Here is a 26,357-nt window from a genome sequence, read left to right on the forward strand (position 1 = left end):
GTTTCCTTTAATGCCTGTAAAGGGTATATAAAGCCAAAACGTTTTTATTTTTTATTTGGATAAAGTAGGGAACAATTAGAATCCCTATCAGGTTATTTATTTATTTATTTATTTTGCTGTTTGCCTCCTGCTGAGCAGATGTTCCTTCACTTTCTGTCCCAAAGACACAATAGGAAATAAGAGAAATTTCCCCAAAATGAAGGGAGTTTCACACTAGTCTCCATGGGGTGGCTTCCACTGTGAAAGAATTTTTAACCACTTCCCATGAATCGACGTACCTGTGCATCGGCTCGGAGAAGTGGTTGTACCGGGATGATGCCTGCAGCTGCAGGCATCATCCCGGTACCATTCTTTAGAGCCAGCGGTCGGCTTTCAGAAGATAACAACAGATGCGGCTCGGGAGCCGCTCAGCCGTTATCCTAGCTGTTAGCCTTCTGCGGTTCTGTCTGGGTCTCCTGTCCCACCGGGAGACCTAAGCAACCAGCAGGCATGTCCGCCGGCTGGTTGGAGTCCCGAACAAAGCCAGATTTGGCTTTAATCGGGTCTCCGGTGTATTAACCTGGAAGTGGCTTCATGACGCCACTTCCAGTTTACTTGGTGGCTAACGGCACCAAATTTAAAAAAACTGTCAATATTCAAAAATGCCAATTTCGACATTTTGAGTACCTGTCACTGCCTATTACTGTCACAAGGGATAACATTCCTTGTGACAGCAATAAAAGTGATCAGATTTTTATTTAATTTTTTTAAAACAGTGCTAAAAATTAAAAATTTAATTAAAGCGGAGTTCCACCCTGGGAAAGTTTTTTTTAATAAAAAAACCCCCGGGACAGTCAGGGCTAGTGCATTCCACAATGGCTAGTCTCTGATCTGTCCCGGGTTGCACTTACCTCTTAGAAGAAATACTTACCTTGAAAATATATTGTCCAGCGTTGCCATCTCAGGTGTGGGCAGCTTGAAGCCAGCGCGATCCTCTTCTGCGTCCTCTTCCGTCTTCTTCTGGTCCCACGATGCACTGCGCCGGCCCCGCCGTCACTTCCGGTGCTGCAGCGTCATCCCTGCACAGCTTCTGGGCATGCCCAGAAGCTGTTTAGCAAGGTATGACGGCGCCTGCACCGGAACTGACGTCGGGGCCGGTGCAGGCGCATTGATTCCTGGGAGCGATGACGTTCAGCTCCCAGGAATCATTGCAAGCCAGGAAGTGACGAATCGCCGTGGCCGCCGAGGGGAGGAAGAGGAAGTAAGGTAAGTATATTTTCTTCTAAACCAGGTAAGTAAAAAAAAAAAAAATGCGATTATCCATTTGTTTTTCAGGTGACCCGGAGCAAGAAGATGGAGGTAAGTATAATTTTAGGGTGGAACTCCGCTTTAAATAAATAGTAAAAAAATTTAAAACATTTTAAAGTGCCCCCGTCGACGTGAGCTTGCGCACGAAAGAAAACGCATATGTAAGTCGCATTCAAACCACACATGTGAGGTATCGCTGCGATCGCCAGAGCGAGAGCAATAATTCTAAAAAAAAAAAGACCAACGCTATAAACTGGTAACTGTTAAAAATTTTTAAAGCATCGCCTATGGAGATTTTTAAGTACCGTTGTTTTTTGGCATTCCACGAGTGTGCGTAATTTTAAACAGTAACACGTTCTCTTTACTCCACGTGACATCATCTTTCACAATATACAAAAAAACTGGGGGTAACTTTACTGTTTAGTCTTTTTTAAATGCAGTGAAATGTATTTTTTCCCAAAAAATTGCGTTTGAAAGAACGCTGCGCAAATACCGTGTGACAAAATATTATACAATAACCGCCATTTTATTGTCCAGAGTCTTTGCTAAAAAATATATATATATAATGTTTGGGGATTCTAAGCAATTTTCTAGCTAAAAATACCGTTCTTAACTTGTAAACAACATGTGTCAGAAATAGGCTTGGTCCTTAAGGCCCCTTTCGCGATGTCCGCTCCGTTGGCATACTCCATTTTTCATAGCGGGGGATCGATCCGCTGAGCAGGCGGATGGCAGCTCTGTCTCCATTCTTCTCTATGGGGGAATTGGATGAGAACGGGCCGCCTGTCTGTTCTCATCAGATCCCATCCGATCCCATCCCATCCGCCAGACAGATGGAAAATAGGGTTTCTATCCGTCTAGATTTGACGGACAGGATCGGATCGGATGTCAGCGGACATGTCTCCGCTGACATGCGATGCCCCATAGAGATGCATGGGGCCTCTGTTCAGATCCACCTGAAAAACTGACAGGCGGATCTGAACGGTCCGCAAGTGTGAAAGGGGCCTAAGTGGTAAAGCTGTATACTCTGTAACGTGAACATGGGCATGGCAATTTATAAAACATTGGGGCTTACAGAAAACTCTTGAACTAGCCAGACTAAAAACTGTTTTTTTGTTTTGTTTTTGCATATATATGTGAACACATGGTGACTGCTGTCATTGGTACAAAAATTGGTGTGAAATTCAAAATGTCACAATTGTCCCAGCAATAGAAGGTGAGAGGAAATCTTTCAACTGGTACCCCTTAAATTTTTGTGCCTGGAGTTCAGCTTTATTATATGTCTTCTAATGTCTATAGCATTTCAGGAAATGTCTCCTTCTGCTCTGAAGAGGTCCTGGTAAAAGCACTGCTGGTATTACAAGTCATTTACGTAATGTTTAGTTTTGAAATCCATTGTAAGCTATGTCAGTGAAACTCGCCTAGATAAAAATTCACCTTACACAGCGAACTGTGTTTTTCCATAGTTGACTTAAGTCATCAGTATAGATAGTTAGATGGCACTTCCACCTTCTGATTGGTCCGTGTGCCCTCAGAAGGGGTGCGGCCTGTCATAGATAAAGACGTGCATATATATTGATTTACCATTAATGATATGGCTTTATTACCTGTGGTAGTGATTACACCTGCAGACAGGCGCCATCATTTATCTGGGTTATATAGGTCTACTGTTAGCATTAAAGATTTTATTAGTCAGTTGACGGCCAGACCTGCCCAGAAGTGATTTGTGCGTGTTTTCGGTGGACACCATTGTGTTGGAACACCTTTCAGCTCTTTACATCTCTCCGAGAGATCTTCCACCTGTAGAGAGTGCCTTACCGCCTTCACTAGGACATAATAAAGTTGTCACTCTGGACTCCTTATTTATTGTATGCTATATGCTATGGGGAGTCCATTAAAGCTGGCCATACACTAGCCAAAAAATTGTTCAAACTAATTTTTGAAAAACGAAAAATCGGCCATGAGAGCAGACGATCGTGCCATCATTTAATGACTGAATATCGAATGATAAATCGTTCAGTGGACATAAATGAATCAGTTTTTCGTTCAGTTTCTCACATATGCCTAGTGCAAACCGTTCGGGCCAGAAACACATTAACCTTTCAATTTATCGTTCGTTCGGCAGAATTTTCCAAACTGTTCCTTTGATTTTTCAGGCCCTGAAAAGTTAAAACCGATTTTCTATTTGTGCCCATTAACTGGACAAAAAATGAACGAACGGACCAAATGACAGATTTTCGAACGATTTTTCGGCTAGTGTATGGCCAGCATAAGGGCGAGTGACACCATAATTTGGCTCAGATTTCTCCATAACTGTTGGGCTGAACTACAGATTCTTGTAAAAATGTTTTTAGTAATAACCAAAAAAACGATACAATATTCATTTCAGTGTGGAGAAGCCTAAACTAGAACCTTTGTCTGTTTAGGAATTGCACATAGTTACATAGTTTGTGAGGTTGAAAAAAGACATCAGTCCATCCAGTTCAACCCATAATGTGTGGATTCTAGGACAATATCCCCCCGGACAATATCCACCCCGGACAATATCCCCCCGGACAATATCCCCCCGGACAATATCCCCCCTGGACAACATCCCCCACGGACAATATCCCCCCTGGACAATATCCCCCCGGACAATATCCCCCCAGACAATATCCCCCCGGACAATATCCCCCCTGGACAATATCCCCCCAGACAATATCCCCCCCGGACAATATCCTCCCTGGACAATATCCCCCTAGACAATATCCCCCCTCTAACCCTAACCCCCTAACCCTATGTCCAGGGGGATGTTTTCCGGGGGGATGTTGTCCCGGGGGATATTGCCCGGGGGATGTTGTTCCTGGGGGATTATGTCCAGGGGGATGTTTTCCGGGGGGATATTGTCCCGGGGGATATTGCCTGGGGGGATAATGTCCGGGGGGATATTGTCCTGATACCGATGTGTGTGTGTGTGTTTGCTGTTAACCGTACATTGTATACCCCTGTATGTTGTGTTCTTTAAGGTGCCCATCTAATAGTTTTTTAAAACTATCGATGCTCCCTGCTGATGCATTGTATTGATGTTAAACATAATTAGCTTAGCTGGAAATACCATTTTCTGGCTTGAAATGTAATCTCTGAAATATAACTTACAGTAAAGCACCCTTAAAGCCCAAATGATGTAATTTTTGTAGTGAAAATGCCTCTTCAATCCAGGGTTCTGTGCTTGCAGAGTTGAGTAACAGCCACACCCCTCATTACAAATGTCTGCTCACAGAGGAAGAAAGGAGGTGTTTCTGACCGGTTCTGGGACATTACCGAGTGCAGATGACCAAGTTCACTAGGTCAAACTCTGGTACTTATTGGACTGGTCAGTCATATTTAGACACCCTCTGCAACGGCTGTAACAGGAAAGTGGAGAGAGAAAAAAATGAAAGTTATTAGTACAATATCTGACTGCATATCTAGAGCTACAACTTCAGTTGTGGTTTAATAGCTAGGTATGGGATAGCTGGTCTGACATTCATTCTTCTTAAACCTTTAACATCTAACTCCTGGCTAAGGTTATATTTCTGAAAGCAGCCTCTAGAAGACCAAGCACATAGTGTGAATGCAGGGATTTATTGCGTTTTCCCCTCAAGGCATCACCACACTGCCCTTCATTCATAGTGTACTGGTCGCTCCGCAGTTTTGTTGATTGTATCATGGTACAAGATGCATGTCAGACCATAAGAAACCCTATGTGCGACAGCAGCAGTTCAGATCCCAAGTATGCTGTGAGCATAGGGCACCTTGATATAGCAGTCAAACTCCAACATATAAAAATAAATAAAAAAAGATCTTACATTCTTTACAGCAGCCTGACGGGATCCCTCCAAAATAAAGTAATCTAAATCAGTTCACAATATCAATGATATCTCACCCAGAGACAGAAGGAAGTGACTGACCTTAAAGCCCTGACAAACAATGCAGGCAGCAATGCTATGAGTACTCAGCAAAGCAAATACCTAACTAAGGTTTTTAGTATTCTAAGTCATTGGGTTCAGTATGCCTTATAGGCCTTGCAGTGCGAAGTGTCTATAGGTGTTAGGAACCAACTCTGACCACCTTCTTCTGAGGCCAGTCAGTACTTAATAACAAAGTCAATGAAAACAGCTTCTTACACATGGGCCATTAAAGAAGTTAAATACATGTTACCATAGCCAGACACGACAATGTGTTTATTTGCATCCCTGGTCAAGTAGTTGCTTGCTACATAATGGGTTTGTACACAGTGGAGTACTTAACCTGATTTGTATTGACTGAAATTGCTCTCAGTTGTGCATATTTAATTCAGAGAGGTAATCAAATTGATTTTTAAGATTGAGTTTTAGAGATCATACCAACACGCACATCCATACAACTTCCATAACTACAACTTGCTATTCACATTGGTGTTTCTTCTTTGCAGGGGAAAGTAGCTGGTTTTTAGTAGAATTCCCCGAAAGTGAGATTAAACAACGCCCTATATTTTAAAGCAGTTTTCAGGCCAGGTCTGTCTAAAAGTGACATTTTAGGATAAATTGTATGCTGTTTCTTCTTCCAGGAGGTAACTCAACAATGATCCAATGAGGTTTCCCCATTCTGACCAAAATCCATGCCCATTTCTATACCAAATAGTGGCACCATTCTCCCATGTGGTGTTGGTGATCACCTAATTTGTCGACTAATTGACCAAAATGTGGACCAAATAATGAACAGACTTATTGAATAATTGAATTATTGATTGATTGATGGGTTTTTGAGGCTGAGAGAAAAACAGCTTCAAGCATTGCCATAGATAGGTGGTGATTAGAAGCTTAGATTACACAGAGGTTATAATTTGCCAGCGGTAGGCAGTCATGTACATGGGTTTACCAATTCCCAGCTGAAATGCTACGGCTTTGCATAAATTCTACTTCTTCTTATATGAGGGATCACAGATCCTGTAAAAGTGAATTGTCCAATTCAAAATCCAGTTTAATCACTAGGCAATAGGGATGAGCAAATTCCGCCAAATTGATTCCACAGTCAGCAGAATTGTGCTGAAGTAGAAACTATCAGTTTCGCTCATTGGGCTGCTTAGGTGAAATTTACGTTAAAAAAAATTGATCAACTTTTCTTCTGTAGTTAGAAGGTATATTTTTTTTATCTAAGGGTGCATTTTGAGTATTTGGTGCTTTCTATATATGTGCTTTTTTCCTTTATAGTTTATTGAACATTATTTGTGCATGGTCAATTAAAATTGTTTATTATACTTTTTTCACTGCCTTTCTGAAACAAAAAAAGTACAATTGTGAGGCTGTTTTTTGGCACAAAATAGGATCAGGATAATTAAAAGGGGCTTTGATAATCTTTAAAAGCTCCTTAAACCCAACTGAACCGTTAAAGACCACCAGAAACCACTTTATTATGAGTCCTCTATATTGTAGGCAGATATAAAAGTACCCCACGTCATTCAATAATGCAGTTTATTAAAAACACTTTTATGTTTTTTGAAATAGTACCTCAGTCTGTGAAGTAGAGACCTTAGATTGTGAACTCCTTAAGGACAGGGTCCGATGTGAATGTTGAATTTGTGAAGCGCTCTGTAAATTCTTGGGGTTATTATAAATACTTATAATAATTATATATACATATAATAAATATAATATTTATATATAAATACATATAAATAAATATATTTAAATACTTATAATAAATTAATTAATTTTAACTTTATAGATCAACATACACAAACATTCTATTCCTCCCTGGCATGGTGGATATTTTATCATTGTCTTTTCCTGTCTGTGTGTGTTTTGCCAGCCCATGCTGACTAAGCAATTTTCTTGTGGATCACATGGCTTCTTGTACACGCTAAGGACATGTTATCTTATCACTCAAATGAAGAGCGTAGAAGCTTCTTGTTTAGTCCTGGAATACACAAGATGCTCTGATTAATTCCCATTACGGTAACTACATTTAATGCGTCGTCTTCAGTTTTTTCCATCATTCTAAGGTTTCAGCTGGAGAGAAAAGTTTGGATTTTTTTTTTTTTAAACAATCTAAACATATCATAGCAATTTATTAATATCATAATGATAAGTAATGGCATTATAATATTTAATGTTATTCACTATACAATTAACAGATCAGTGGCGCAATATGACTGTCAATCAGATATTCTCTCATTATATATGTCAATAAATGTGATATCTTCATTTGTCCATTACAGTCAATTGATCATAGTATTAGTCAGCAATCAAATAATGATGTTAGATACACGTCTGTTGGCATTGGCATTGGTTCTGTTTTTTTTTTGACACATTTTTTATTTATATTTAATTGTTTATTTAAATTCGAATTCCAATTTTAAATTTAAATACATTACATTTTTGATTTTAAATATATATACAGTATATTTATTTATATTTTTATTTTTTAATATTTTTGTTAAAGTAGAACCCAAAATCAATCATTATTCAACAAATACACCCTCATTTCATTACCTAGTCATTTACAATATCATTGTAAAGTTCTCCCCCTATTCTAATTTTTTTTCCCTGTTGTTCCTGCCAGTGCTTGCGATAATCCCTTACCTCCTGTGGAGGATCATGAATGGAAATGCAGAGCAGCTAAACTAGAAGTTCTGTTGTTGGCCCTCCAATGTGTCTCCACTTTCATGTAAATTAATCACATCATTACGTCTGCACCCAGCACCCTAGAAGTGTATTTCAGCCACAGGTACAGTGGGGCTGTTTTACAAATAGACCCTTTTTTGCTTGCATATGATTAGATAATGGAAGTCAGCAAAGATTTAATTCATCCGCTAAACTCTGGGGCAAATTCCCTTGCAAAGTGAACAGTCTATTTGCCTTTAGTAAATAAACTTCTTGCCTCCTAAATATACTCTGCCAACCACTCGGAGTTAAAGACGCCCGATCAAGGTATTGGAGGTCACGTGATCACAGTAAAATACTTTTAATATTAAAACTGGAAAGTTTATTTTAAAAAAATAAAACATTGATGGAAATGGCGATTAGTTCCTGACTCAATGATTATCTTTATTTCCATATACTTGCTCTCTACTTAATTCCACATGGTCATTTTTGTTAATCTGCACAAATTAATTACAAGCCCTTGGATATGTCTTCATTATCATTTTATTTTTGACCTTTTACAATCTTTAAAAGATATAAAAAATTTTTTTTTGTGGTCTGGTCAACAGAAAAAAAAAAAAAACCCTGCATACTTCACTACTACAAATTGCTAATGACAGCATTTTGTAGTTGCCAATATAATCACTATAGTCATTGGTGACTGAAGTGTTTTGCCACTGCTACCGGGTAAACTAGTGTGACATTATTAGATTGGTGTGGTCAGCTACAAATGACTCTCCTTCGACAATTTTCAGCTAACCCATGAAGGTGAATGTGGAGTGATTGTCACTGGCTGTCTTGTCGCTGACATGAAACGCTAAGCGACTGAGTAAGTTAGTAAAATATGTAGCTCAGACAATATAAAATCTTTAAAAATGTAGAAGGTTTTGCATCTTTTCTGCCCGCTCCTATATATTTGTTCATAGAATAACTTTTGTATTTTCCATGAAGTGGGTAGAGGCCTCTCTAGAGAAAAGAAATCCAGGTCCATTTTTCGAAGTTTGGGAGTCATTTATCCAAACTGTATATATTGATAAGCAACGATCCATAGCACAATGTTTCAGGTATACCCAGTGGTATTTAACTAGACCAATCTCAAATAGCCTTCCAATTGCCATAACATCTTCCTACTAATTTATAGATATTAACACAATTGATCACCCCCCCCCCCCAGCCACATCTGGAGTATTCTGTCCTTTTCTGGTCACCAGTCCTCAGAAAGGATGTGCAAGAGCTGGAGAGAGTCCAGAGAAGGGCAACTAAATTAATAAGCAGACTGGAGGACCTCAATTAGGAAGAATGACTACAAGCACTAAATATATTCTGCCTGGAAAAGAAATGCTTGAGAGGAGATATGATCGTGGCATACAAATACCTCAATGGTGGTCCCAGCGTAGGAAGAAAGCTTTTCAGTCTTAGGGAGTGTAAGAAGACACGGGGCCACACAATGAGATTGGTGGAGAAGCAGTTTAACCTTAAGCTGCATAGGGGTTTTTCACTGTCAGGGCAGTAAGAATGTGGAACTCTCTTCCACAATCAGTGGTGTGAATGGGGAGTATTGATAGTATTAAAAGACTTTTGAAAGTGCATCTTAGTGAACACAATATACAGGGATGTGGAAAATGATTATCAACATTGACACACATTACACAGGTTGAACTGGATGGACTATTCCTCTTATTCAACCTTACTTACTATGAAACTATTTACAACTGACTGCCACCCATTCATTGTTCAAATGAATGGCCGATCAGTTTGGTGGCTGGCCTCTCTAACAGTTCCTGAACATAATGCTACTAACTGGAATCTACTATGTTATTAGGTTATCCTTCCTATATTAATCCTTGTATGCAAACGTATGTGAGATAGGGGCCTTAGATTGTAAGCTCTTGCAGGGCAGGAACTGTTGCGAATTTACAGTATGTAAAGCAATGTACATTTTTGGCACTATGTAAATACCTGTAATAAATATAGTTAGTAAATGTAATTTTATATATAATTAGCAAAAGCTTAATCTGTTATAAGCTGCAGCAACGTTCACTTTCAGCAGCACTGTCAGTAATCAGTATGAACTTGCTGACAGGTGGCGAGAGTAGAGTGATGACCTTATCAGTGTGCTGCTGCTCCTTCATTTTCCATGAACTAGGGGATGTTTGGTGTACAAGCTTTATTTCTTAACTGCAGCAGAGAAAAGTAGAGGTACAGACCTGCTTGTGCTACATATTTACGATCCTTTGGCAAGTAAAACAGTTCATGTGTATATATTTCAACTGTGGGGTTGAACTTAGATAATAAATAGGTCAATTGAATATGTCCATACATGCAGTAGGGCTGTCACGTTTCCATTATTCTTTTAGAATATTTCCTTCTAATGCAAAATTATATTGTTTTATACCAGGAATGGAATCTGTGCAGTATGTGCAGATATCATATATATGTAGGCTGCTATTTCATATGAGCTTATTTTTCATATACTGTAGCCTATAAGCTGATGGCCCACCCAACCACCCACCCTAAAGTATGGCTAGTCCCCCCTTTCCTTTTTTTTTTTTGATTAGGATAGAATACAGAATGATTAAAACTCCTGTCAGGTCTAATTTTGCTGTTTGTGTCCCATTGGGGATACTTCCTTTCACTTTCTTGCCCAGAGGCACAATAGGAAGTGAGTAGAAATTTCTCCAAAGTGAGGCCTCTGCTGGTAAGGGCACCTCCATTGGAATATTTTGCCCCACGTCCTTCTCCAGTGACAACTGTAAGGTCTGACTCGCGGTCTCTGCTCTAATTCATCCCAAAGGTGTTATGTTGGGTTGAGGTCAGTACTCTGCACAGGCCACTCAAGTTCCTCCACCCCAAACTCGCTCATCCATGTATTTTTGGATCTTGCTTTGTGCACTGGTGCGCAGTCATGTTGGAACAGGAAGGGGCCATCCCCAAACTGTTCCCACAAAGTTGGGAGCATGAAATTGTCCAAAATGTCTTGGTGTGCTGACACCTTAAGAGTTCCCTTCACTGGAACTAAGGGGCCAAGCCCAACCGCTGAAAAACAATCCCACACCATAATCCCCCCTTCACCAAATGATTTGGAAGGGTGGCCCAATACTTTTGGCAATAAAGTGTGGATGGGTGAGTTTGGGGTGGAGGAACTTGACTGGCCTGCACCTCAACCCGACAGAACACTTTTGGGATAAATTAGAGCAGAGACTGCGAATCAGGCTTTACAGTTGTCACTGAAGCACTGCCTGACCTCACAAATGCGCTTCTGGAAGAATGGTCAAACATTCCCATAGACACACTCCTAAACCTTGTGGACAACCTTCCCAGAAGAGTTGAAGCTGTTATAGCTGCAAAGGGTGGGCCAACTCAGTATTGAACCCTATGGACTAAGACTGGGATGCCATTAAAGTTTATTTGCGTGTAAAGGCAGGTGTCCCAATACTTTTTGACGATACAGTAAACCCCCCTCCATTGCGGGGGTTACGTTCCGGACCCAGCCGCGAAAAGTGAAAACCTGCGAAATAGAAAAACCCTATTAAAATGCATTGTAGGCATGTTTTTTTTACTGTCACTGTACGTGTAAAAGCATTTTAAGGTCTTTCAACACACTTTTAAAACAATAGAAACTCATTTAAACACATAAAAGATACTGAGAGACATAGCAAGAGCTATGGAAAACACAAAAATATTTAATTTTTAATGATTTATATAGTAAAATAACATTACAAAAAAAAAAACGCAATATACCGGGACCGCAAAACTGAACCGCGATGGCGCGGGGGTTTACTGTATAATAAATCAACAATGCACATCTGAAATTTCAATTTTTTTATTTTAAACCTCAGAAATAATTTATAGCTAGGTTCTTCATGCTAGCTGGATTGAATGCTGGGTAGTATTTACATTCTTTATTTTCTATGTATTGCTGTAAACATGTCTACATTTCTTTGGTTTCTTAAAGTAGATCTGAAAAGCTATCTAGTGGTAACGGATCCGGAAGATCCCACACCAAATATTATTAATAATTTTGGAACCTTTTTAGGAGAAAATAGTTTAATTTAGGCAGGCTTAAAATTATGTAATGGAGCTGATGGTGCTTTTACGATGCAAACACATCTAAGTGACAAAATCAATAAATTGGCAATCCTTTTACCATAGTGACCAGTGACCCAGAAAGCTCTTGCAATGGAATGCATTTCGTATATATATATATATATATGCGTCGCGTGTAGGAATGCTGATGCGGTCACTTTACATTTCAGCCCTGAAACGATTAAGCTTTCACAATATTTTAAACAGATGTAATAAAGAGACCCTTGCTGGCTTGAGAGCTTTTGTACCACAATATAGCATGAAGCCAGCTGAGTGATTTATTAATAGTAATTGCCATTTACTAACTAGCTCTTCCTGGAAGCTGTGTAGTTACAAATGACTTTCCATATATATCTGTGGGCAATCATAGTGTAATATCCCACCTACACTCAGCCTCTTAGCCGGCCTCCTTTACCCATATATTATCTGCTCTCACACTGATTGAGTAATCCTTGAATTCAGGTCAATTAACATGATAACCTAAAGCAGAACTCTGGACAAAACACAGGAAGAATTATTTAATCTTTACATTTTTTTTATTGAATTATCATGGAAGGAACAAAAACAAATCCAAGTACAAGTAAAAAAAAATCTGTAAGGAATAATTATTTAGAGAAAAAATGTACCATTCTGTATCTGTTTGGGACAAACTATACTCAGACAGTATTGTTTAAAATGTATTCTTATTATACAGGATTTACAGTATATAGTGCCATTAGATTATGCAGCGCTTTACAATATAAAGAGGGACAGTACAATTGCAATACAGAAGGAATAGGAGGGCCTTGCTCATGGAGCTTACAATTTAAATTAAAAAATTAAAAAATGTAAAAGGGGGCAGACCCGATGGACCACTTATGTTGTTTTCTGCTGTCACTCTTCTATATTTCAATGTTTCTTTTTTGCTTTTATTTTATTTTGTTATGTATTAAAGTGTATCCAAAGCATAAACTTTATTTTTGTCTTGAATAAAGAAAGAATTAGTCAGCAACGTTGTCAAGTTTTTAGTTCCAAAAAAAAAAATAATGACCTCTACACCCTCTATTAAAAACAAAAAAATAACTTCTTGTTTTTTTATATAATTTAAAGTGGTTGTAAAGGAAAAAAATAAATAAATAACAAGCATGTCTATATTTACCTGCTCTGTGCAATAGAATTGCACAGAGCGGCCAGATCCTCCTATTCTCAGGTCCCCCATCTGCGCTCCTGGCTCCTCCCCTCTTGCCGGTGCCCCCCAATAGGAAGCTGATTCCCATGGGGGCACTCATGCGGAGGCCCACTGCTGCGTTCATTGACACAGACAGCGGGATTCAGCCCCACCCCTGCTCCCTTATCACGGATGTTGATTGACAGGAGCGGGAGCCAATGGCTTATGCTGCTATTGATCTGCCCCTGGAGGAGGGACAAACCAGGAGAGCCGCAGCTCCCATGCACAGGCTGGATTGTGATGGGGCTCAGGTAATTATAGGGGGGGGTGAGTCTAAGAAAGTTTTTTCCCCCCAATGCATACAATGCATTAAAGCGGTTGTAAACTCAGTAAAAAAATTAAAAAAAAAGCCCTGCAGGACAAAGGCATAATGAGCTAGTATGCATCGCATACTAGCTCATTATGAAATACTTACCTTAAAACGAAGCCCCGACACGGTCGCCTGGACAACACTAAGGGCGCTGTCATGTTGCCTCGGCGTCTCTTCCTGGTTCTGCGGCTCCGGCGCTGTGAGTGGCCGGAGGCGCGATGACATCACTCCCGCGCATGTGCACGGGAGTTTCACTTTCCGGCAAGGAGCTCTAAAAGTCCGCTCTAAGAGTCAATGTGGTAACTTCAAACAACCTTGTATGTTCCATGCCACCAAAACCAAAATAGCTCAGCAGACTATATCCACCACTATGCTCCAAGTGATTTCCACTTCCCATAAGGTACCACACTCACTGACTTTATAGATAACAACGGCTCTCATCAAAATCCCTAAATGGCTCCACTTTCAATGCTCCACACACAAACAGCCGTGTATTATGCCTCAGAGACAGGAAAAGCCAACATAACGTAACCCCATTTTAAATGAACATCATTGGGCTAATTGCTGTCAATAACGCCAGAACCATGTGGTCAGTGATCAGCGTGTCCTCACCATACTTTCTTCCCGCATCAATTCTGGTCTGCGTTACATCTGGTTCAGCGTGTTGACGTCACTTCCAGTTGCTGTTGTTGTCTATTGAGTTGGTGAGTGCGGTGCCTTATAGGGAGTGGAAATCACTTGGAGCACAGTGGTGGATTAGTCTGATGAGATATTTTGTTGAGGTTGTTTGAGATTAACACATGGACTTTATTTATGAACTTTTATTAGTGGTGTCATCTATTGTTACACATTTAGCACAGGGTGATAAGTGCTTTCAAAATTAGGTGTAGCGCTACCTAAGAGTGTATGCTCATCTACTCAATTTATGGGTATAAAAGAGAATTTATTATCTATCTCCTGTTACGATAGTCATAGATGATTAGTACAGTTAGTGAGAGTTTTGCCCATCCCAGAAATATTTCTTCCAATTGAATATAAATAAATAAAATAAAATATCTCCTCAATTCATGCAACATATATTTAGGCATATGGAACACATGTCTGGTGGCATCTAGAACATTTTACTGTCACATGCTGGAAAATCTATCTGTGTGATGAGAGCTTCCGATATCTGTAAGTTCTCATTGTCACACCTCTACATAATGACTGTGAATGTTCTAACAGGTCATGATATATCTAGCACCGTGGTGTATCCGGGTCATGGTATATCTAGCAGTAGTTAGTCACATTCAGCTGGACTTGTTCTGTAAAGTTGAAGACATTTTGTAGCTTCTTCAAGCCACTTCTTCAGTTCTAAGGAGTGTCAGGAAGATACCCCAGCATTTATAGCCACACAAGTAGCACAGACACCTTTTTTCAATCATGATGGAATGCATTAAGACAAATGTTGATTGTCCTAGAGCAGAATGGAAAGTGTGAAAGTTGTTCTAGTTACTTAAAGTGGAGTTCCGGCCTATTTTGCAACTTTAGTGATTCCTGGAGTGTCAACAATTGGGCATTTTCAATTTTTTTCGGGGGTCCCTTACCTTATTTTCAGGGCATTTTTGATTGCACTTCCTCCTTCTCCCCCCTCTGTGGCCGCGGCCACCGACATCACTTCCGCCTTTGCATTGCATCCTGGGAGCTCTTTGTCATCACTCCCAGGAGGCTGGAATCAGGAAGAACTCCCAGAACACTCCCTGTAATTAGGAAGGACACAGCAGATTACACTGCGGTTTCAGATGCCCACATCCAAGATGGCCACGCCCAGACAGCGTTTTTAAAAGTAAGATTTTGACTAAAAGGGCGATGGATTAGTATTATAGGAGTAGTTTTAGTTAAAAAAAGGTATTTGAGGCCGGAACTCCGCTTTAATCCCACACTTGATGTGAGGAAGACTACATAAATGCTGAGGTATTTTCTTGGCACCCATTGGAGCTGAAGAAGTGGCTTGGAGAACCTGCAAAACAGGGTGCTGATGTCATTACGTGAACATGCTGCATTCTGTATCAGAACCTGTATCCTGAAGAGGACCCTGTGTGTCACATAACTGTCCTGAACACATATGAAATAAAGGTAAGTATATACAAACAAAAGCATAGAATAATGCCGAAGCAGTAGGCTGAAAGGTGGGAAGGGGCCCGTTGAGTTGGACTTAACCTAGATGGCAAGCAATTGTGCTGCAACTTGAAAATGACTTGCTAAGCTATTGCTAGACTTGCCGGCTTTACAAGTTTGTTGCACAATTGCAGAAAGTCTGCATTGTATGACTACAGATCAACTTTTTTTGCAAACATTCTGCAGGCCTGCTGCAAGCTCTGGTTCAGTTATGTTGTGTAATAGTGATCCCGCCACAGGGGTCAATGGGGCTGAATTTTCATACTGTAAACTTGCAGAGCTCTTGCTGTAGACTCACCAATGCAAAGTTGCTCTTGCTAGAGATTTGCCATGCAAATTTGCTACAAACAGGAAAAGTGTCAACTATAACTTGTGCTTCAGGTGCTCTGCAAGTGTACAACTTGCCAATAAAAATGTGCAGCAAGACTTACAATTTAACACTGCCACAAATGTGTGGCAAGTTATCCTTGCTATCTGGGAAGTTTTAAGGTAACATTTAGGTTTAAAGGAGAAGTTTAGCCAAAGCTCATTTGGCTGTACTTCCCCTGTGGGTCACAGGAGTGCAGTTCGCTCTGCACTCCTTTGACCCGTTTTCAGCAGGCAGCGAGCTGAAGTCCGCTGTCTGCTGATTTCACAGAGCCGGTCCAGGCTCTGGCAAGATTGCAACAATGAAGTCGGGATCCGCCTACATGCCTGGACTGCCATCCGGCTCAGCCTCTCAGCCAGCAGCTGAGAGCCAGAGCCGGCCGCTCCCACCCCTCCACAGCCCAGCGCTCCTGAGCGAAGGGGTGGCAGACCGGAGAGCTGCTGACTGACGGTCAGCATCTCCTCGCACATGGAGCTGTGAGAACTGAGTGATCGGCGATGTTTGATTGCTCGGTTCTCAGTGTTAGAAGTGCTGGGGGGGGGGGACAGATGAAGCATCGCACTGATGCTGCATCCACCTAGGTAAGTATGAATCTAAAAATACACACATCTCTTTTAGGGTAAATGACTCCCCTCTTCTTGTTTCCCTTCAATCTCTAAACACTTACCTGCCTCCTGTGAGCGCTCTAGCACAGCACTGTCTTGGCTGAAAACCGCTCCTCTCACTTCCTCGTCTCACAGGAAATACTGAGAGCAGCAGGGGTCATGAGCTCCTGCTGCTGGCAGTCAAACTCCTGTGAAGAGGGAGTAGGGGTGTGGCTTACTGGGGCTGTGTGTATTTTTGGATGCACACATCCCAGCTCCAGAGCACATGCACACAGGTGCCTCCTTAGCACATGGCTTGCTGAGCAGGAACCCAGATGAGGTAGGAGCAGGTAGCGCCAACAGGGGACTTCCAAAGAGGAGGTAAGGGACTGCTCTGTGCAATATCATTGTATAACCTCTTTTTTATTAAAAAGCAGCCTTTATTATCACTTTTATGTATCCTGCCGGGGACACTTTTTTACCCTTTATTTTCAGTGCCAAAATCTTCACAGTGAGAAATACATGGCACCAGGTTTCTTGCAATAGCAGACACAATTACCATACTGGAGCAAAGCCATAGTCCTAGCCACGGACCACTGTTACCTCAACTAAAATTATGTTTTTTTATGAATATTTTATATGGATGTTATGTTGTTGTTTCAGCATTTCTTTCCATTGTTTTGTGTACTCTATAATATATACAAGTGGAGATTTTTATATAGATAGAAGATAAGCTGTCCACGAAGTGTAATGTAATATATTTAGTGCAAAACATCAATACAAGTTTTAATTATATTTTTTTCCTTTTCATATATACACTTGATGTTACCACGCAGCACCTGAAATCTCCGATATCTTTCAGCCCTGTAAGTGCTCGTTCTTATCATTTTAGGCTTTGTCATTTGGGAGGGCGTGGGGTGGAGGGGGGCATGTTTGGGATGGGTACAAATGGAAACGCTGGATAAGCATACCTAGAGTTACATATAATGTTTTTGTTTTGTTTATTTTCACTGAAAAGTCCTCGTCCAATTTAGGGTTTCTAGATTTAAAGTGAATGAATTTATTGAAGTCCAAGTCCAGACAAATCTTTTCTGGGTTTCCATTGAGTAGGCAAGGTTTTTATGGTTATCCCTGTTGGAGAGATAGTTCACTTCCTGTCCTGGTGACCACACAGGAACTGAGGTGATCTTCCCATTTGGGACAGAGATTGCAGTAAAATCCAGACAGAGGTTCTTACCTTTCCCCACTCTACTTTACCACTGTATTTCATATTCCTGTTAAAGAAAATTGTAAGTCTGTTACTTTTCTCTAAATAAAAAATGGATAAAATGTAGATATTTAAAAGTTTTTTTAATTAAAGATCAGCAAAATATTTATAGAAGAACTCCAACCAAAATCGTTTTTTTTTTTTTGGATAGAGCGGAGAAATAAAAATCCCTGTTAGTTATGTATTAATATCTGTGTGGGGACTTACATTAACATGTTGGAGCTTAAAAACCCTATATTAGTGATTGGGTTTAGATAAAATGATGCAGGTTTTTTTAAATATTTTTTTCTTTTCAATACAAGGATTTTTTTTTAATCCACCGCAGGATTACCAGGCTTCATTTTATTACAAGCTACAGATTTCAAAAAGATCAATGTAAAGCTTATATGAGATTTGTGATTGAGATTAGTTCAAATTATGCAGATTTATTTTTCTTTTGATTTTTTTTTTCTTTTAATGTATGGAAAGTTTTTCTATAGCTGGATCAGAGACATTATTCTAATACAAGCTGCAGATTTCAAAAGGGTCAACTTTTGAAATGAAATGAAAGCTCATATGAGATTTTAGAGAAGGGTTTAGATCAAATTATGCAGTTTTTTAGTTTTTTTAAATATTAGATTTTATTTTATGTAGGGATTTTTTTTTTTTTATTCTTAGCAGTATCACCACTGCAGATTTAAAAAAGATCACCTTTTCAAATTACATTGTGGTAAAGCTTATATGAGATTTCATTGATTGTGTTTATATCAAATTGAATAGGTGTTTTCTAATCTTTTTAATGTAAGTATATATATATATATACTGTATTAAAAAATAGTCTAAAACATTTTACAGACAAATACATATTCAATTAAAAAACATATTTACACACATGTATACATGGATTTTAACCAAGGAATTTACTTCTGTCCTTGGTTAAAGAATTTCACCCTGCTGGAGTAGAAGTACCCGCTCTGTGTCATTGGCGGCAGTACCAGTTACCGCTTCTCATTTTACTACAAGTGTGGCTTCTATGGACATAAAAAGAGTCCATTAGTTATTGGATAGTGTTGGTCTATATATATCTACTTTTTTTTTTTTATAACATATTTCTAGGACAAGAGTTCCGCTAAAAGCTGTAAAGAGCATTTGTAAGCAAGTGCAAAAACAATTGCTTGAAAGCTCCGCTTCCCCCATAATACAGCTGATGCCAGATATAAATACACTTCTTCCAGGGCTTGTAGGCTCAGCACAGCATTTAAATCTTTTTTTTTTTTCTTTAAGGCAATATTTGTATTAATATGTGCATTCTTGGCAGGCTGTTATCATAAGACGCAGACATTTTTCTGTGTCCTACAGAGAGATGAAACCTTTCAAGCTTTGTTCCTTTAGTAAAAGAAAATTATATTTGTTGGGGGTTTCTAGGTTACACCTGGAGTGTTCTGATTTTTTCATATTACAGATCCAAAAAAATATTACAAAGTGCTATAAGTGGGCTCCATCACTCTTAATTTGTTTCTAATTTATGTTGTAATTGTAAACAATGAGACTTGTCACATACCACACAAGCTGTGTCTACAGTGAGAACACCGATAATGTACCTGCTAACACAGGGCAGAACAGGGCGGCTGTTAGAAATCACGCCCCCCCCCGCCAGAAAAAATATAAATATCAAAATAAATTTTTCACTAAAAATACATGATAATTTTTTTCATAATTAGCAGATGCAAACACGACAAAACTCACAATATTATGGGCGGTAGATACAGTACAGGGGGGGGGGGGGGGTCTGTGCAGGAGGGCACAGTACAGTGGTTTGGAAGGTACAGTACAAGGGGCAGCAGGAGGGCACAGTACAAAAGGGGCAGGAAGGTACAGTATGGGGGGGGGGCAGGAGGGCACAGTACAGAAGGGGCAGTAAGTTACAGTATGGGGGGCAGGAGGGCACAGTACAGTGGTTAGGAGGGTGCATTACAGGCGGAGGGTAAGTGGACATAGTACAAGGGGCAGGAAGGTACAGTATGGGTCCAGTAATGTATAATACAGATATGGTCTCCTCAAGCAGAGCTGCACAGGGATGCTTCTGTCAGAGATCTTACCTGTTCTGGCAGGCTGTCACTGGGCTATATCTACAACTGGGATGACATCTCCTCCTCTACCTTCCCCTCCAGAGTTTCTGGCTCTCTTCTGGCACTTTGCAGGGGTTAAGGAAGAGCCCCGAGGTGGAGCGTCTTACTACTCTGGCTATGTGGGTGGGTTGTGTTCTGCACCAATCACATGGGATGAATAGGAGAGGAGAGTCAGCAGGGATTGGCACAGTACACATCCCACCCACAGAAGCAGCAGCAGAAATAAGATGCTCCACCTTGGGGTTCTTCCTTAGCCCCTGAAAAATTGGGGGTGGGGATTGGACTGGGAACCATGAGGTAGGGGAGAAGGAGGGTGGGAAAAAAGGGGGGAGTGGGTAAAAGATGAGGGATGGGTAGAGGAGAACTGGAGTGAAACTGGGGGATCCTGGTCTGTATAGGGATAAAAAAGGAGGATTTGTGCTGGGGTGAGGGAAGTGGGAGAAGAGGCAAGGGGACTAGAGAGGGATGGGCAGGGATGGGCATGGGGAATACTGTTGGCTGGTGAGGAAGTGCCTCTACAAGGGGGACTGTTGGGAGGAAACCTCCATGCACCTAGAACCCCTGAGCAGTTCCCAGAGGTGCCTGTGCAAAATGACAGCTCTAGCTCTCAGTCCAGACACAGCCACTTTCTTTCCTGCAGCGCCTGGTGGGACAGGAAAGTGCTGGAGTGCCCAGGCACACAGGGGGATCATATGTGGCCCAGATGGGGAAGCGGATCAGTGGTGTGGCAAGTACAGGAACAATGCCTTCTGTGTCTCTCCCTCTGTCATTCAGCTGCTGGAGGGAGAGACATACAGGGCATTGTTGCTGTACTTGCTACACCACACTGATCCGCTTCCCTGTCTGGGGGCTCCCCTGTGCGCCCGGGCCCCCTATAGGAGGACCAGTGGTTCCCCCCTATCAGCAGCCATGGGCCAGATGGCAGTGAGAACACCTGTAATGTATCTGCCAACGCAGGCCAGATTGCACTGGGAACATCTCTAATGTACCTGCCAACACAAGCCAGAGGGCACTGAGAACACCTGTAATGTACCTCCCAACACAGGCCAGATGGCACTGAGAACACCTATAATGTAATTGCCAACACAGGCCGGATGGCACTGAGAACACCTATAATGTACCTTCCAACACAGGCAAAAAGGCACTGAGAACACCTATAATGTACCTGCCAACACAGGCCAGATGGCACTGAGAACACCTATAATGTACCTTCCAACACAGGCAAAAAGGCACTGAGAACACCTATAATGTACCTGCCAACACAGGCCAGATGGCACTGAGAACATCTCTAATGTACCTGCCAACACAGGCCAGAAGGCACTGAGAACACCTATAATGTATCTGCCAACACAGGCAAGAAGGCACTGAGAATATCTCTAATGTAACTGCCAACACAGGCCAGATGGCACTGATAACCCCTATAATGTAATTGCCAACACAGGCCGGATGGCACTGAGAACACCTATAATGTACCTTCCAACACAGGCAAAAAGGCACTGAGAACACCTATAATGTACCTGCCAACACAGGCCAGATGGCACTGAGAACATCTCTAATGTACCTGCCAACACAGGCCAGAAGGCACTGAGAACACCTATAATGTATCTGCCAACACAGGCAAGAAGGCACTGAGAATATCTCTAATGTAACTGCCAACACAGGCCAGATGGCACTGAGAACCCCTATAATGTACCTGCCAACACAGGCCAGAAGGCACTGAGAACATTTCTAATGTACCTGCCAACACAGGCCAGAAGGCACTGAGAAAACCAATAATTTATCTGTCAACACAGGCTATAATGACACTGGCTGGGAAGGGGTTAAGATCAGGGGCGATCAAAGGGTTAAATGTGTGCCTAGCCTATGCTTTCTCACTGTGGGGGAGGTGCTTTTACTAAGGGAATCCATGTCCCTGTTTTGCAGGACACAGGATCCATGCCTTCCCTACTGAAGGCAATCTGCCTTGTTTACATAGGCAGATCACTGTTCTCCCTGTGTAATGTACAATCGGCGGGTGCTCCAAGACATTGAGTCTGCAGTACCCACTGCTGGGCTCCCACTGTGTGTGATCACAATGGGAGCGGGTCGCCGGCTGCGCGTCCCAGACCCGCAAGTGTCAGATCACGTACTAGTGGCCCCCCCTGCTGCCCTGCCGCGGTGGAATTGGTTAAAAATGGTATGAATCAAGCTCCTGTAAAAGCAGAATTCATTATACGGTATTTCCTAAAAGTTAAAATGAAGGCCACCCATGTAAAAAGACACAGCGCAATTAGACTATTTAGTCTATTAATAGGCATGGTAGGAGTAGAATTGCCCAGTTCTGACCATCATCCAAGGAAGAATGTTTTTTTTCTTTCTCTTTCTTATTTTATAAACTGATACCACTATCAGCTAGAAGAGACTTTCTTGATAATCACTGTTGAGTACTTATGTGTCCTCAGGAGAACTTGGTTCACATTTTTGCAATGGGAATTTAGCCAAGCTCGTGATTTAAGCTGTAGAATTGAAATTATTATGTTGTGGTTTGTTTATGTTGTGAGGAACATTTAATTCTTACATAGTTACATACTTAGTCGGGTTGAAAAAAGTCCATCAAGATTCAACCAATTCTATATGCTCCTCTTCACCCTCTTCTACAATTTAGTGGAAAATATATCGGACACTTAGATGCAGACTGTGGTCATTGTGCCCTATATAGCCTGCCATTGGCCAATCAGCACTCCCATTCTCCCAGAGACTGAGTGGACACTGGCCTTTGAGAGCAAATGAATTCCCATCTCCATGATCTGAGAAATAATACTTGGTTATGATTTGTGGATAGCTCAGCTGCGAGGTAGGTGCATTGAAGTCACAAGACTCTCCATAAGTCAAGTAATATGCAGCTGTTGGCAGCGGGTCTGAATTTGGTATACAATGAGAGCTTTGTATTTAATGTAAAATACATTCTGCCTCAGCAAATTCTAATATTATTTTGACTTTAATATACCAGTAACAAAATAACAAAAGGTGGGGGTAAGTATTAAAGGGACAGGACTCTGCGCAGGCCGGTCAAGCTCCTCCACCCCAAACTCACTCATCCATGTCTTTATGGACCTTGCTTTGTGCACTGGTGCGCAGTCATATTGGAACAGGAAGGGGACATCTCCAAACTGTTCCCACAAAGTTGGGAGCATGAAAATGTCAAAAATGTCTTTGTATGCTGACGCCTTAAGAGTTCCCTTTACCGGAACTAAGAGGCCAAGCCCAACCCCTGAAAAACAACTCCACACCATAATCTCCCCTCCACCAAGTTATTTGCAAAGTACAAAAGGACATGGGTGAGCGAGTTTGGGATGGAGGAACTTGACTGTCCTGACCTCAACCCGATAGAACACCTTTGGGATGAATTAGACCAGAGACTGCGAGTCAGGCCTTCTTGTCAAACATCAGTGCCTGACCTCACAAAGGTGCTTCTGGAAGAATGGTCACACCTTACCATAGACACACTCCTAAACCTTGAGGACAGCGTTCCCAGAAGAGTTAAAGTTGATATAGCTGCAAAGGGTGGGCCAACTCAATATTGAACCCTGCAGACTAAGACTGGGATGCCATTAAAGTTCATGTGCGTGTAAAGGCAGGTGTCCCAATACTTTTAGTAATATAATGTAGAAGTGTTCAGTGAAAAAGTTTATTGGTCCCAATGGAAAGCACAATAAAAGTGGAACATTAATAAAATGTGATAATGTACTGTATATGGTCTGATTGCCATGGGTAAAGTAACCTGTGTTAAAGCTGAAGTTTAGGCAAGCCGCTAAATACACAGCTGGTTTATTTGTCTATTTATTTAACTCTCTCCATCCATGTTTTTGATTTACACATTAGTGATCCACAGCCTTGCCAGGAAGGTTACACTAGAGTTTCAGGCCAGAGCTTTAATCTTCCCGTGCCATGGGCCAGGTCATAGGGTATTGATTTGTTGGCATATATGTAAAAATTATTGGTTGAATACGACATATAGCTCTTTGTAAATAGACCTCTACATCTTATTTCTGCCTGACCTAGCACAGTTAGGAGAAGATCGGCTTTTCATTCTGCTTTGCCTCTTCTGACACAGAATGTATCTTCTAGAAATGCAGGGAAGGTCTACCAAAGCTTCCACTCACTTCTGCAATGAGCTAGCCACTGGTTGCAACTGTGAAAAAGTGCTATCTACTGTATATACCTTAGTTTACATCCTTGTAAAATCACTACAGAACCAAGGGCCTGTTTGCTTTGCAGTCATCATGCTGTAATGCTAAAATGTTAATCAATGCTTTTTATCGGGAACACAGTTCCGGAACCTTCAGCGCTGAGTGTATGTATTGGCAAGGGGTGCTGGAGTGTGCTAAAGTGTCTACTGTTGCTGGCTGTTGGGGGATCAATTGTAGCTGGAGGGGATATATTTTTGTGGGGGGGGGGGATCTGTTGTTGATGGGGAAGTCTATTATTACTGATGGGGGATCTATTGTTGCCAGGGGTAGGTCTTATGTTGCTGGGGGGGGGGGGGGCAGTTGTTGCTGGGAGAGCTCTACTGTTGAGGGATGGGGTCTATTATTGCTGGCTGCTGGAGGGACTATTGATCCCGGCTGTAAGAAGATCTGTTGCAAGGGGGTCTATTATTGTGCTGGGGGTATTTTTTGTGGGTGTTTATTACATTATAGTGCCATTGTTGGGGGATCTATTGTTGCTGAAGGTCTATTGTTGTTGCTGGCTGCAAGGGGGTCTAGTTTACTACTTTTTTTAATTAATATTAACAAATTCTATACAAATTACCTGGCACCAGCAAATGATACTTGGTTCTGTATTCTCTATAAAGAGCCATACTGGGAAGTGGGCAGGGGGTGGAACCAAGGAACAGTGCTTGGAGATGGGTAAGGACAGAGAAAAGGGGTGACTCAAAACAGGGAGAGTTCCTGCACCTGTTCTTTGAGAAAAAAAAGCCCTGATTTTAATGTTAAAAATGATTGCACCACTCAATTAAAGTGTATGTATATTTTATATATTTATATAAATTATAAATTATATAAATTATATTATTATAAAATAAATAATTTATATATTAGTTTTTGGATAGAGTGTGGTACAAACTACTCCGTGTGTCATGTCAAACCATGCTACGTTTCATGTTGAGAAAGAAAAGATATTATTTTTTCATACCAGTAACATATTTCCTGTTTTTTTGTTTTTTATTAGCCTGCAAACGCAAAGAACAAGAACCGAGCAAAGATCGAAACAACTCTCAGAAGAAATCCCGGCTGGTTTTCACAGACCTCCAACGCAGAACACTGTTTGCCATCTTCAAGGAAAACAAGCGCCCATCCAAAGAAATGCAGATCACTATTTCTCAGCAGTTGGGTTTGGAACTCAATACAGTCAGTAACTTCTTCATGAATGCCAGGAGGCGGAGCTTAGAAAAATGGCAGGACGATTTAAGTACAGGGGGAAGCTCGTCAAACTCCAGCACTTGTACCAAAGCATGAGGGGAAAATGGCTTCTGAATGGGGCACAACTCAACTGTAAGCAAAAAAAAAAAAGAAAAAAAAAAAGAGAGAAGAAAGGATATATATAAATATATATTTTTTGTTGTGGTTGGCGGGCCATTCACTGGTGACAATCAGTCCATTTGTAAAATTCTGCAGGGCTGGATGGTAAAAGTATTCAAACCAGATAGCTGTGCTGGCTTTGGCACGTCTGATGCTACTTCATGCCATGGTGTCAAAAAACACAGCGCATCAGTACAGGAAAACCATCCAACCCATCCAAAGTTCACTCAACGTCTTAAAGTTCTCAGAAACTCCACCAAAGCACTAAACTCATTCCAGGTCTTCAATTCATATTACTTGTCAGACCATGGCATCAGCTGTGACATGTAAACCAGCAAACTTCACTGATATTTTCAACTCTGTCCATAGCACAAGAGAAAGATTACAACCACTACATCCATGAAATACGATTTTCATACCTGAGCACAAAGTCTTTAGGCCATGCAAGGAAGTGTTAAAAAAAAAACACTTCCCCCTCCTTTCACTTTAATTTATTTTCTTAGATTTATTTAGCATGAATGTTCACAAACCACAAAAATACAGTTCTAAGAAATACAGTATTAAGCACAACAGGACATTAGAAATGCTTTTTTTAAAATTGTTTTTCCATTTTATTTTATTTTATTTTTTTTTACAAAAAAACGGTACACACTCAGGAGTCCATTCTACACCATATGGAGTATTTTGGTTGCCAATACTTTTACCAAAGATAGATCTATAGATTTTATTTTGCTTTATTACACATACACTATCGTGACAGGTCTGGAAACAAAGACTTTTTA

At 40.9% G+C, this 26,357-nt stretch overlaps 1 protein-coding gene across 2 annotated transcripts in view; it reads left to right on the forward strand.

Annotated features, from left to right (window-relative positions):
• Positions 1-25,773, forward strand: part of ONECUT2 (one cut homeobox 2) — a 79,740-nt gene extending 53,967 nt beyond the window's left edge. Inside the window, exons 2-3 of one of the 2 annotated variants that reach the window (XM_082275858.1) lie at positions 17,476-17,505; positions 25,226-25,773. In XM_082275858.1, the coding sequence (XP_082131984.1) occupies positions 17,476-17,505; positions 25,226-25,512 (317 nt within the window). In that variant the 3' untranslated portion in view covers positions 25,513-25,773. The remainder of the gene's footprint in view (positions 1-17,475; positions 17,506-25,225) is intronic. The other variant, XM_082275859.1, reaches the window with a different exon arrangement.
• The last annotated feature ends 584 nt before the right edge of the window (positions 25,774-26,357 follow it).

Source organism: Pelophylax lessonae (genome assembly GCF_965119305.1).
Source record: "Pelophylax lessonae genome assembly, chromosome: 1".
Lineage (NCBI taxonomy): Eukaryota > Metazoa > Chordata > Amphibia > Anura > Ranidae > Pelophylax > Pelophylax lessonae.